The sequence below is a fragment of the Siphateles boraxobius genome, unplaced genomic scaffold, assembly GCF_051911475.1.
Source record: "Siphateles boraxobius isolate OS27281-9 unplaced genomic scaffold, OSU_SipBor_1 137, whole genome shotgun sequence".
NCBI classification, from domain to species: domain Eukaryota; kingdom Metazoa; phylum Chordata; class Actinopteri; order Cypriniformes; family Leuciscidae; genus Siphateles; species Siphateles boraxobius.
The window spans coordinates 970,001-985,000 of NW_027508741.1; the positions used below are offsets into that span (position 1 = coordinate 970,001).

Below are 15,000 nucleotides of genomic sequence, written 5' to 3' on the forward strand. Positions count from 1 at the left end.
TTTCTCCCAGCATTACTCGCCCGACCGGCTGCATTCAAACCCAAGTCTGCTCGACATTTCCCAGCATTCAATAAGACTGTAATTTAACGATCCTGTAAATTGCATCCAGTAGTAACATTGTGTAAGTGCATGTTGATGTATATTCCGGACATCCGAATCATGCAGATATCTGTAGGTTCCTCCTCGGACAGAAGGGTATTTTCACTAACGCAGTGAGACGTTCTGAATCGATGTGTTCAGCTGCTGTCTGCCGTCAGCCCATCAATCACGGTCTCGTTTTCTGTCTCTGATATTTCTGCCTTCAATGAGCCTGTGTGTTTATTTCAAACGTCTCGTGAATCATGTTTCTATAATAGCATCAGACAATCACTCCACATTATTCATCCATTTACTGATGAAGAAGTGTCTTTTTAATGTAGCGCTACAAACAATAATTTATGATGATAAAAGTTTATTCATTTATTTATTGCATTTAGTTGAAAAAAAAAATATATATATATATATACACACACACACACACCATGTTTTCATGTTTTTTTTAAGTTGGTTAATAAATTGTAGTAAGTTAAATGCAGTATTTTTGCATTTATTTATTATAGTAATATAATATAATCTATGTAGGCTTGTATGTATGTGTGTGTGTATATATAAACATTTGATTAATAAATTGTAGTTACTTAAATGCAGTATTTTGCATTTCTTTATTATAATAATATAATATAATCTATGTAGGCTTATATGTATGTGTGTGTATATATATAATTTTGGTTAATAAATTGTAGTTAGTTAAATTTTGTATTATAATAATATAATATAATATAGCCTAATATAATATAATCTATGTAGACTTGTATGTATGCGTGTATATATATATATATATATATATATAATTTTGGTTAATAAATTGTAGTTAGTTAAATTTTATATTATAATAATATAATATAATATAGCCTAATATAATCTATGTAAATTTGTATGTATGCGTGTATATAATATTGGTTAATAAATTGTAGTTAGTTAAATGCTGTATTTTGCATTTATTTATTATAATAATAATAATATAATGTATCTAGGCATGTATGTGTGTGTGTGTACAATATATATATATAAGTTTACAAATTGTAGTTACTTAATAAATGCAGTATTTCTGTATTTATTTATATGAATATTTCCTCATAATATGATGTTTACATATAAAAACACAACTAAATGAAGGAATACATTCAAAATTGAATACTTAACTAAATAAATAAATTGATATCATCTTTCAAAATTATACCTATAAATAGAAAAATAATGTTTATTTGTATGCACAAGCCTCCAAAGCACTACCGGAGTAACTGAGCCATGTTTGTTCAATACGAGTCAAATTAAATGAGGACTCTATTCTTGTCGTAAAGGAAAATCAATAGGCAGTGTAACCTTGGACATGTAATGCAATGAAGGTGCTCCGTCACTAAAGCTCGGCCCCTGAAACACAACCACAGGAAAACAGTTTTCCATTCGAGATTTCCTTGAGGAATAATCCTTGAAGATTTACTCACAGCAACACTTATTAGTTTTGATCCACCGAGAAGGAAATTGCCTTAACAGGTTTTTATCACACTCTCTCCGTATATAAGGGTGTGTTATTAAGAGGAGAGCAGTACTTATGTGCAGTTGCAGGAACGTATGGACTCCTGTTTGTGTCTATAAAGTAAAAAAAAAGGTCATGGTGAGATCACAGGGTTCAGATTACACTATATTTTTGTCTGTTATGATAGTCGATTTTGTGATTTTGACTCGTAAATTCTTGTGTCGTGGACAAGAAACATGTTAGACTGCACATTGCTTCCCAACTAGGGCTGCACAATATATCGAAATATCGCAAATGTATATATCACGATATGCATATCGCAACAGCTTGCAATAACTGGAGTCATGAACAAAAGACAAAGAGAAAATCACTGCTCTTGGCTGAATAACTTTTGTAGCTTTAATAAGAATCAGTATTAAATTCATACAGTGAAAACTAAGAAGTGTTTTATTTTTACATTTGATAATTCAGTTTCTGTTGTTAAATAAACCTAATGTAGGATAACCTGAAACCCTAAAACCTGTGATTTACACTGATGTTAAAATAACACTTCTTATGCGACGGTAAAACACTGCTGTTCACTTCCAGAAGTTGTAGGGATGTTTTCTTGTCACAAAAAGAATGTGAATATTTTTTAAATATATTTAAAAGATAATTTGAGTTTATTTTACACACTTTAAGCATTATCGTATCGCATATCGAATATCACGTTATTTAATGAGTTGTCGCATATCGCATTTTTCTTCAATATCGTGCAGCCCTATTCCCAACCAATCATTGCTCGCCATCTTTAACGACATGCGTGATGTCACAGAGAAGGCGTGTCATGAAAAATCGAGTCCCCCCCTAGGAATTGGGTCTCCTTTAGGACCCAGGCGGTAATGCCTGATCAAAAGCCTTTGTCGCAATGTCTTGACTAATTACAACCTATTTAATATCAAATTTAGCCTATTGCATAATAAATAATTATAAATAATTGCATAATTGCAATGCTGTTTGCGAAAGTTCGTTAGAATGATGGTTTCGGGAAACGCAGACTAGTTAAACTGCTGATAACGATGGAACTTGCGACCATAGTTAGCTGACGATGCTTTTGGGAAACACACCCCGGCCCGGGCCCATTGAAGACGCAATAAGCATTTCGACATCTGTATCTTTTTTCTTGAAAGCAGTTTTTCTACTGCTTGGATTGGATTTATTTAACTATAAAGTCTGGGAATAAGATAAAAAATCATCAAATTCTTTCTCACCGGATCATGATGAGAGAGATTTAACAAAGTTTACCAAGTTAACGAAGCTAATAAGTTAACGTAGAGTTGAACGTTTGAAGCACGTAGCGTAACTCAATTAGAGCTTGAATAAGATTACCATAACTCGATCGCATCAAGATGCCGATAACAAAATCAGCAAAGTGTTGTGCATGAGGAAAACACTCTCAACAATAGCTGCGTTTACATGGACACGTATAATCGGATTGACGGCTCAATCGGACTAAAAAACCTTCATGTAAACACCTTAATCGATCCGATTGAGCTCGATCCGATTGAAATTTCGATCGGATTGAAAGGGGTGGTTTACTCATTTTGTAATCCGATCGAGAGAACATGTAAACACTTGATCGGATTGAAAACCAATGACGTTAACCAACAGCAATGACGTTGAAATAGCGTAATGACGTATGACGCGTGGAACAAGCTGTTCTTCCTGTTGAATAAAGTGAATATAAATGAGTGTTCCGTCATTAAAAAATTCTCATTTCACTCAGCGTCTGTGAAGTGGAGCAGGACAACGTCCCACCAGTGCTTGTTTCAGATTATCATCCATGGACGACAGGTTTTGGGCGCGTGGTTTTACTGCGTGATCAATAGCAGCACGGCAAAACGGTTCATGCTCATCGTCTCCAAATCATGACCAGAGACGGATAAATATTAAGTCTGCTGTTTAAAAAAAATAAAGAACAATAAAGGAGAATAGTTATGCGTGAACAGCGGCATATTCGTGCAGTGTGCGCATGTCAAAAAATCAATTCCGATTTGAATCTTGTGACATATAAACGCGCACATCAACCCGATTACTTTATTTATAGTTCATGTAAACACCGTGTTCGGATTCATCAATCGTATTGATTTCATTCCGATTGTGTCCATGTAAACGTAGCTAATGTCTCAAACTGTGCTCAACAAAGTCAAAGGCAGTTCAAGTTACTGCAAGAGAAACATCAAAGTAGAAGCTTCAATGAAACGCCATTATGTTCCCTGAGCCATATAATTTTCCTCTGGCATTATATATTTAGTATGTAGTTAGAGCTGAAGGTAAAGTCTGAAGGTCAGTGCAGTCACTGGAGCAGTGTGATATCTAGACTGTAGATAGGCCATTAAAACACGTCCTTTAGCAATGTAACCTTTATGGCTCCAGTGGAGGTGAGGAAAACACGCGACCTGCCGTTTCAAAGACTCTTATTATATACTCAGACTTTTTTTTTTGTCTGTGTGTATGTGGCTGAACTACACGACTCGGAAACGGAACAAAATCAGATTTTCCAATCTTTCATTAGCAGTGGGATGAGTCTGTTTCCACATAAACCGAGTTTTTAGTAACTTTATGATGTGCGAAATGAGGTTGGCGGTTGCTGTCAGAACGTGAGAGTATACAGTGAAACCAAAATGTATTCAGACACCATCAACATTTCTCACATTATCACAGTTTATTCGCTATAGTTTGGAAAATGGTAATAAAATGATATAACAAGAACTCGAGTTATTAAATCAGTTGATATGTCACTGGTTTTGTCCGTCCTTCTGTTAGACTCTCACACATGAATTATGTTGAATATCTGTCAGCTGTTAAATTTAACTACACAATTAGATAAAAACAGTTTAGCTCAAACAATTACCAAGCAATGCTTAATTTTGTTCAGTCTGTGGTGTGAAAAGTTCGCATTAGCAATTAAAGAAAAAAACACTTCAGCAAAACATGGTCAGGTCAAAGTGTCTGAATAATTTTTAGTTCCACATTTTTTATAAATGTTACTGGTAGTCACTGTATGAAGAATATTTGGGTATAATATATGTCACAGTTTACTTTATTTTGCTATCCTCACTTACATAAATGAACTATAGTGTCAGGCCTGTTCCCACTAGTAAATATATATATATATATATATATATATATATATATATATATATATATATATATATATATATATATATAAATAGTCTGGTCTGGTGTCTGAATCATTTTTGGTTTGACTGTATATAGCAAAGCAGAGGCAGCTGAACGTCTATGACAGGAAGGGCGTTCTGTGGACCCTGGGTAGAAAAGTGTGACATAGGTGTAAAATAAAAAGCTATTTTTGGTTGTCGAGAATGGAAGTGTGTGAGCTGAAATCTGCTTCTTTGACTGAAAAGGTTCAATACAAAAATAGATCTCTCAGATCTTCTGGTGCAGCCTTTGATATTTTTCCCTTAAAAATATTTTTTAATCATGCTTTGGAGGAAGTTTGGGGTTGGTTGAAGACTCTTTCTGCTCACTAAGGTTGCATTTTGATAAATACAGTAAAAACAGTAATATTGTTTGTGAAATATTTTTACAATATTAAATACTGTTTTCTATGTGACTATATTGTGAAATGTAATTTACAATTAGGGCTGGGTATCGAGTGCGGCATTTTTTGCAATATTGCCTCGATACCATAGAGTATCAAAACATCTCTACCAAATTTCGATACCTAAGGGGTTAATCTCATCAACGTCAGTGAGCCAATAAGCATGATTGGCTGTGGCGAGACATCAAGGAAAAACACTAGCTTACACCGGTTATGCCCAGAGATGTGGCTGTCATGAGAGTATTTAGTGTGTAAGAGTCCCAACTCCCATAGATGGAAAAGATGTGGAAAAGATCAAAAGTGTGGCTACATTTCACCAGGCTCGATGTCAACAGCGTGCGATGCAATGTTTGCGACAAGATGATGGCTGCCAAGACCGGCAACAAGACAAATCTGATAAAGCACTTAAATAAACTTGAAGAAGCACTGAAGCGCGTCAGAAATTAGCAGAAACTTTGCGTTTAGGCATCACAGACATTAGAAATACAGGCTGTGGTGAACAGGACGGCCGAGGGACGTGAGAGAACGGCGCGAGGCCGGTGGTGCGATTGCTAATGAGCAACACCTGTGAAGCACACCAGTCTCGCATCTCTCACGGAGGAGCGGAAACATAAAGGAGGAGCGACGACGTTGATGATCGAGAGAGGAACAGGCCTGTATTTTAGTTGAGTTTTGTTTTTTGTATTTGTGTTTTATTTTAAGCCAGCAGTCGTCCGCGAGGGGCTGCTGGCGGTATTTTAGTTTGTTTGGTTTTATTTTAGTAAAGTATGTTTAAATGTTCGCCGGTTCCCGCCTCCTTCTTCCCTGAACATTGCTACACAGGCATATAGAAAGCTTGAAATGTTTACTTTTAAACAAACCAATTCGACTCGAAAACAAATACTCTGATTATGTAATCCAAATAAAAGGTGCATTTCTCTCTATAAGCGTTCACTATATTCCGGAAATGACGAGTCTGCAACTTTATCTTTGCAGCCAACACTGACTCAGAAAACACTAGTTTATTAGCAAACAATTAAAATGTCTCCTTGCTATTTTTTCCTGACACATTCATAATCATTAGGCTACTTTTGTTTTGCGGCAAGGCTTATGCCTGCGCTTCAGCGTGAGCATATATTCCGGCCCCTAGTGGCCTTTGTGAATAGGCCTTTATGACTTTTTGAGTCTGTAAAAAAAAGTCAACAAAATGATAAAATAAAACCAACGTTTTTTTTTTTTTTTTCAGGTAATATGTAATGTCTTCAATCTTCAATCGGCCTGTATTTCAATATTTAGACGCAGGCCACAACAACTTCGCCAGGCTTTTCGGTCCCGGGGCAAACCCATCCAGTCTCTGCCAATGTCTTGAATGAATGAATGAATGATGAGCTTCATTCACCTTGACTTCGCTCATCTTCCTCAGTAGCTCGTTGCTGATGTGGTCTGTCCTCTTGACGTCGACCATCCGCCGCTCAAGGGCACGTTCGGTCACTGCCTGCTTCTGCCTTTTGGCACGGTCTTGTTTAAATGGATTTCATAAAATTGTTAACGAAAAAAGTATCGTTCAGGGTATCGGTATCGAACATTTTTGAACGATATCCAGCCCTATTTATCAGTGTTTATCAGATTGTCAACCAACAAATTACGTATACATATTACAGTCCTCTAAATATAGAAAGATCATATCACAGACACATCAGCTTCAAAGTCAACATGAAGTTACAACTGACCCTATCTAAGTTCTTAATATACACTCCTGGTCTTATGATCCCTCCACATTATTAAAGAATTTCTTCGTAAACTTTCATTAAAGGTTTCTCCATCTCTGAAACCTTTTTCTATACTGGATGACATCATCTCCTCCCCTCAAACCATCGGACTCAATTCTTTATCTCACAATCCAATCAATCACTGATGGATAAAATACATGTTTTTCTCATTAATCATCCTTCTTCGCTCTGAAATGCACCACATTGCGAAAGCTGACTGTTATGTTGACTTTATGACTCTTTTTTGCTAAGGAGTCTTGGTTCTGCTCTATTTCACTCACCTCCATGTCTAAAGAGTGTAGCACTTCAACAACATGTAGATGTTCACACAATTTCGCAGCAACGGAAAGCCATTAAACAGACCATATTTTCTCAATTCTCCTCCACTTTTAAGTCTGTGGAGCCGTTAACAGGGTCCACTACTGGGACGTCTTCCAACAAAAACCTCTTCTCACATATCTGGATTCCCCCAAAAGGATTGGCCTTGACCAATGCAAAAACCCAAGAAACATTTCCACAGAAACCCGGGGCCTTTCAACACACGGTAGACAACAATGTCATCCAAACTAGGCAAAAGGGTTTCATAACTAGGAAGGGTGTTGAAACACAACCTCCACAAAAGACTAAACTAAGAGTCTGGCTCTGTCCCAAAGACTACGTGGGCAGAGATTCTGTAGGCTGTTCGGAAAGGTGATTTTAAGGCAGCATCAAATGTGTTCTGGCACCCCTGGTAAATATGATCAAAAATGCCTGTAATAAAAATAAATCTGCATTGTTTAGCCTTTTGATCTTTCATTCAAAAAATTCGCAAAAATCTAACCTTTCATTGAAGTAAAATAATTGAAAGTGGGGGGTAAATCAAATTATGAAATAAATGCTTTTTTCCAAAAACACACTGGCCATAATTATTGGCTCCCTGTTATTAATTACTTTTTGTAACCTCCTTTTGTCAAGATAACAGCTCTGAGTTTTCTTCTATAATGCCTGATGAGTTTGGAGAACAACTGACCAGAGATCAGAGACCATTCCCCTATACAGAATCTCTCCAGATCCTTCAGATTCACAGATCAATGTTGGTGCTTCTTTTCTTCAGTTCACCCCACTCATTTTCTATAGGGTTCAGTTTAGTGAACTGGGACAGTCTTGGGAGAAGCTTAATTTTGTGCTTAGTTACCCATTTTTGTATTGATTTTGATGTTTGTTTTGGACCGTTGTCCTGATGGAAGATCTAACCATGGCCCATTATAAGATTTCTAGCAGAGGCAGTCAGGTTTCGATTTTTTATCTGTTGGTATTTGCTAGTATCCATAATACCATGTATCTGAACAAGATGTCCAGGACCTCCAGCAAAAAAAAATAGGCCCACAACATATAAGATCCAGCAGTATATTTAACTGTAGGCATGGGGTACTTTTTATCCCTGTTTGCACCAAACACATCTGGTGGGTTTGCTGCCAAAAAGCCATTTTTTTGTTTCATCTGACCACAGAATCCAGTCCCTTTTGTACATCCAGTCGTGACTAACAACTGAAATATGCTGGAGTTTGTTTGTGGACGAGCGAGGAGGATTTTTCTTGAAACCCTCCCAAACAACTTGTGGTGATGTAGGGGTTGTTTGATTTATTTTTTTAGGCTTTCTGACCCCCAAGACTCAAGTAATCTATGCAAATCTCCATCTGTGATCCTTTGAGAGTCTTTGGTCACTCAAACTTTCCTCTTCACTGTGCATTAATGATGCAAAATGATGGTCAAAATGGGGATTTTCAATTCTTTAGCTATTTTCTTAGCCACTTTCTATTTTGTAATGCTCAACAATCTTTTGATGCACATCAGAACTATATTGTTTGGTTTTACTCATTGTGATGGATGATTAAGAGAATTTGGCCTTTGTGTTTCCTCATATTTAAACTCCTGCGAAACAAGAAGTCATAGCTAGAAAATGTCATGTTCCTAGTCACCCTGGTGTGCTAAAAACAGGGTAAATATTAATGGGAATATAGGCTACTTCAGAGATATTTTACTCGTAAAAAATTCTAGGGGTGCCAATAATTATGGCCAGTGTGTTTTGTAGAAAAGCATTTATTTCATAATGTGATTTTACCCCCAATTTCAATTATTTTATTTCAATGAAAGGTTAGATTTGTGCAAATTGTTTGAATGAAAGATCAAAAGGCTAAACAATGCAGATTTATTTTTTACAGGCATTTTTGGTCATATTTACCAGGGGTGCCATTAATTCTGACCACCACTGTATATACACAAACTCCTGAGCAAAAATAAATAAATAAATAAACCCTTTCTTGGGATTCTGTCAGACGCGTGTGCAAGGTATCTTTCGTGTCTTCTTGTGCTTGAACGTTTTTTTCCTTGAAATAAAATTCTTCATGTCTTAAAATAGCTTGAATGTAACTCTAAAACCTTGCCTGATTTAGTATATATATTCTATGAACATGCAAATGAGCCCCGCCTCCACTCACTCACTCAGCTCGTTGATGATCACATGTGATCTGATTTTTGTTTGTCTTTGGTTCACTGCAGTTTTAAGGAGAAAATACTCAGCAATGGTGTTAACTTATGAATTTGTACATGGTTTGTCTAAAAGCATATTAAAAACACCATATAGACATATAAACAACATTAAAAGCTGGATTTTCACCACAGGGGTACTTTAAGACAATTAAAAGCTTAGTGTTTAGACATTCTAGGTTTGGCCCTTTTTTTGCCCAGTGTGTGTGTGTGTGTGTGTGTGTATACATTCAGTTCTTAAAAGTATCAAGTAAATAAATAAATAATATATTTCAACCAATCTACCTAATAAAACCTAAAAATTGTGTGTGCTGTGCATATGTAACGTTTTACAAAAACAGCCACTTATTAGGAAGGTTCGATTCGGTTAAGTTGTTTTCTTAGAAGGCAGCTGCTTATGTAAAAAGGAAGTCATCATTTTATCATCTATTCTGAACTTTCCAGAGTGACTCACGTATAAACGTACCGTGTATTCATGCAAGGCTGTGCCAAAACCTGTGGCATATAATTGCAAGTGAAGCATTATCATCTAGCGCTGTCTTGTGTTATCATCATGAGTGTGCGCGTGTGGCTGACACACGACATGGTTTCTATTTGAGGACAGGTGCCCTGCCGTTAAACCGCACTGACTTCCTGAAATGAAGGATACAAGATTTCTCTGTGAAACCACAATACATCCCTAACTGCTCAAAACAACCCTGTTGATGAACACTTTTCTCTGAATTACACATAAATGCATTCATGCACAACTTTTGGTCTGTTTTTTTCTTTCTATAAACATTTATTCAAATTAAACTTCTTCATTTGACCCATAGTAAATAACTGGGAATTGTTTCCAATCACGATAAATCCACATCCTCAGTTCTATATCTATCTACATAAGTTATCATTTACATTTTCCGCCTTTATCCACAAACATCCTTAAGAACAAAATTTTCAAAAGATTGACAAGCAGTTTTTTTAATAGAAGTTGTGTGTCGACATTTTAATGTATGTAAATATGCAAATTATCCACAGAATGCGGCTCTGATATATCTAAGCAAATGTCCAAGAAAATAAAAAGAACAAAATAGTAGGGATGCACGACATATCGGCCAATATGTGTTCATTTTTAATGTTATTGTCATCGGCCCGATAAGAAAATTTGGCCAACATATTAAAACCGATAAATAATGGATTATTTCCTTCAGCTGAGACACTTCAGATGTGCACTGTTCACAATTATGTTTTTGAATTGCTTGAAATATTATTGGAATCACTTCAAAAAGGAAAATACAGTAAAGTGCAACATTTGCAGCGCAAGTCATTTAGGCTACATAAAATTATAATGAGAACATCATTATTATTGTGTGCTTGAGACATGGCTTTTAATGTTGAGGCTTTCGTTTTTGTAATCAGGCTCTCAAAAATGTGGATTTAGATTTATCAGCTTTAAAATATAAAGAATTATCGGTTATTAGGGGTGTCACGATTCTCCAAATCCTCGATTCGATTACATTTTCGATTCTAAGGTCACGGTTCGATTCGATTCTCGATTTTTGCTATTTTTTTTTTTTAAGCACAGGTTGCTGTTGCTCCTAAAAAGCTGAAATCAGTTCATCGCGATCTCACACGTCGGTGTTATTATCAATGAAGGTGACTGCACAATGAATCTTTCATAATATATAGCCTACACTTTGTTTGTTATAATTAGAGGATTTGCCAGCTTACAGAATTCAGCACTGAACAAAAAGTCTGTTTTGAGCGGTGAGGAGTCTAGCTAAATCGCTCAACGCTGCAAACATGTTTTAAATAGAAACTCTGGCCTGTAAATAGTTTCTATTTTGTTTCAGTTGTTCTTGTTGCTTTTCTGCAACAGATAAATAAAAATGTATTCGTTTTATATGTTTTATTCATAGCTATTTCTAGTTTGCGGGAGTCCCGCAAATCGTTTTATTCTCCCGCACACACAGAGTGAGTGCATTACCGCCCACGCTCGCACTCGGCCATCAAATCTAGTCCCGCGCCGCACTCTATTGCGTTGGGAGTCCACGTCTATAGATCAAGAGCCCGGCCCGAGGGTAGAGGATAGTTACGGGAAATATCGTCCCGGGTCGGGACAAGTTCGGGCTCGGGGCCTCGGGGCCTCGGGCATAGAATCTAAGTTAGACGACACGGCCTTTCAACACGTGTTTTTTTCCCGCGCCGTGATGAGTCCTTCATGAACGATCCGTCATTGCCTCTGTCACGCGACAAATGAACAAAAGAATCGGAAGGTCAAGTATTAATTAATTACTTTTGACTGCATTATAATGATTTCTTAATTCAGAATATGATCAATTGCGTAGGTGGATGTGTTCGGGGAATTTGCGTGTTAAAAGTATAACATTTAAAGCCCCTGAAATGACTAGAAAAAAGATTAGTTAATTTTGATGAACGAGATTGAACAATTGAGTCAGTAAAACTTTCCATCACGGGCGCGACATGGGGGCGTGGCAGCATCGACGATTCCATTTTTTATTTTTATTTTTGAGATTGTGAATTAATTTCGGTGACACCCTTATCGGTTATCGGACAAAATTTTCATATCGGTGCATCCCCACAAAAGAGCGAAAGAGGGTGTATCTAAACAGAGTCACTATGTTAAAATTTCTTCATAAAGACCTACAAATGTAAATTTGGAATACAACGCACGTCTCAAGTCAATTTTGCTACTTAAGTGTGACTTTGTTGCATTTTTACGCAGAAACTGTTTTTTCTTTTCAGGGTTTACAGGTGAAGACAGACTATATTCCCTTGCTGCAATCACTGGCTTCATTTGGATGGAAACTCACTTGTGTGCTGCCTACACCCATCATCAAGACTAACAGGTAGAGACTCCTAGCTAAAATAATTGCCTTAAAGTGGTGGTATAATGACATTTTCACAAGATGTAAAATTGACGTCTCCACAGTTGGTATGTGAAGTTTTAGCTCAAAATACCCCACAGATATTTTTATATAGCATGTTAAAATTGTCACTTTTTAAGGGTGAGCAAAATGCACTGTTTTTGTGTGTGTCCCTTTAAATGCAAATGAGCTGCTGCTCCCGGCGCAGGGGGCGGAGCTTCTAGCGCTCGTGTCCTTTTACCTCACACAGACATGCACTGAACATTTCAAAAACTTTTAGGCTTTTATGTTCAAACCGGAGTCAGACAAAGATGGAGAGACTCAAGAAGCGACAACATTTCTGAATGGTTAGTTGATGAATTTATGTACCTTATGTGTAGTTATCTTCTAGTCATCGATTAGCATATTCTGTCATGATAATCTATAAATCGCGTTCCCGAGGGCGGCGTTTATGTAAATTTTAAAGTTAATGATGTCACTAACCTGTGAAGAAGCTCATTGTAGTCCCTACCAGCCGTTTGTTGTAGTCCTTAAAAAGCAATTTCTTTAAAAGAAAATATCTCCATTTGCTTTGAACTTTGAGCGTCGTAACTTTGCAGATGTTGTTTATGCTCAAACAGCAACATTACACACTAACTAAAGTTAAAAAAGTGAAATCATAATCAACCACCCCTTTAAAATGAATTATTACTTAACTTTCTAGTTTCATTACAGATTCTGAAACTGATCCTGAAAGTTTATTTTACACACTTTCGTGCATTATCGTATTGCATATCGAATATAGCATTATTTAATGAGTTATCACATATCACACTTTTCGCTTCAATATCATGCAGCCGTAGTGTGAACTGGTGAACAGAGGTAGGAAACAAAGTGATCGATTGAGTTTGTGTAAACACCACATGGGGCGTCATTTCCAACATCAAGTAACAACAATTGTACAACCCACACAGAGTAATAGTGCATCTCAAACTCCAACCGTATCAAAGTGCTCGGGGTATAAAGACCTCTCAGAACATGACTGTTTGCTCGCCGTAATGAAATGTCAATACAAGCTAACTGATGATTCCTGTAATAGCAAGTGGAAGCTTCCAGCGATGTCGAACTGAAGTTCACAATTTAATCTCCATCTGTCATACGATCCCGCATTGGCCTTTCTCTCACACGACAGCTTTCCATCCCTGCTGATTAATTACGGGCCTATTTTAAACTTTCACAAAAAACCGCAACGCAGCTATGTGGCTAATTAATCAAAACGTTGTCCTAGATACAACAGAACCGTCACTTTTCAAAGTCTTGGAAACGACTGGCCTTGTTTTCCTGGGTGGAGAAAACAACATGGTAACATACGAGTAAAACTCACTGTCTTTACTAGGGATGAAATGGTTACCGTTTTAATGCTAAACCACAATAATAAAAAATCCTTGACGTTTAGTATTAGAGTTTCATATTTTATATTCATTCATATTTTCATATAATTCATTATTTAATTATTAATAATCATTAAAACCGAATTTGAGCATCACAATTTGAAAACGGTCTCATGCAACGTAGGTTTTGTTTTGTGTGGAAACATGAGTGCTGAAAGAATTTATATGACAGAATGTATGAACAAATTAATTCTATGTCTTTAGAAAAGTTACAAAGACATTTGCTTTCCAATTTCTCACTCCATGTTACGCCTAATAAAGTAGTGTTTATAAGCTTATTGCTGCTTTGTTTTTTATATTTTATAAATATATTTCAATATATTTCTGCTGTTCCATAAGCGCCACCTACTGTCAGAGAGTAGATTTACATTTTCATTCAACGTGTCTGCCGTTTCTGTTCAGAATAATAGAAAATAAGCTAATGTGCGTTCTAAATATGTCAACAATTCAGATGTAGAATTGTTTATAGAGCAGATAACAGTAAATGCCTATAAATCATCCCTTTCATAACAATTTAGGCTAGATGATGATATAATAGATATATATATATATGATGATATAAAGTAAAAGACAAGCAAAATACAGTCAGACTACTGTTTTGAAGAATTGCACGACTGTTCAAAGTTTAAAGTCAGTGTGATTTTTTTTACTGACAGTAATTTCTATTTCAAATGAACAATGTTCTTTTCAACTTTCTATTCATCAACGAATCTTGACACATAAAAATGAAACCGTTTCCACAAAAATATGAGGCAGCTCAAGAATGCAGATGAGTTTGTTTGTCAGAATCACGGTTATATTTCCACACACTTCTTCTCATTGATATGCATCACGCCGCACCGAACGCTTGTACATTCATTACGTTCAAAAATGCTGAAGTTACCATTCAATTAAGCCCTTAATGATGGGGATTGTATAGGCGGCGTGTGCCTAGTTTGGATGCTGGCGAGACTGAAGACCAGAGCTGTAATTTCGCCGTCCACTCGTTTACATTTTAATGGAGTGAGGCTTGCAGGAATCCAGCTTTTCTCTTTGATTTAAGCAGGAAGCACTTGAATAAATATACAGTTCCTTGACAAGCAAGAAAATGGGAAGTGGGAGGGAAAAGAAATCAAAGCAGGGACGATTTAGCTAGACATTTGGTATTGATTGCAAGCTTATGCCAGAGATGCAGAGGCACATTTGATTTGTAGCACAATCGTAAAGAGAAAGAGAGCGTGAGAAAGATTGAGAGTGTTTAGTAAAACAT

The 15,000-nt window shown here is 36.5% G+C and overlaps 1 protein-coding gene across 2 annotated transcripts in view; it reads left to right on the plus strand.

The window, feature by feature from the left end:
* The window catches only part of rftn1b (raftlin, lipid raft linker 1b), a 118,168-nt gene that overhangs the window by 96,438 nt on the left and 6,730 nt on the right, over nucleotides 1-15,000 (plus strand). For both annotated transcript variants that reach the window (XM_077229956.1, XM_077229955.1), the window contains exon 8: nucleotides 12,200-12,303. In XM_077229956.1, coding sequence (XP_077086071.1) covers nucleotides 12,200-12,303 — 104 coding nt within the window. The remainder of the gene's footprint in view (nucleotides 1-12,199; nucleotides 12,304-15,000) is intronic.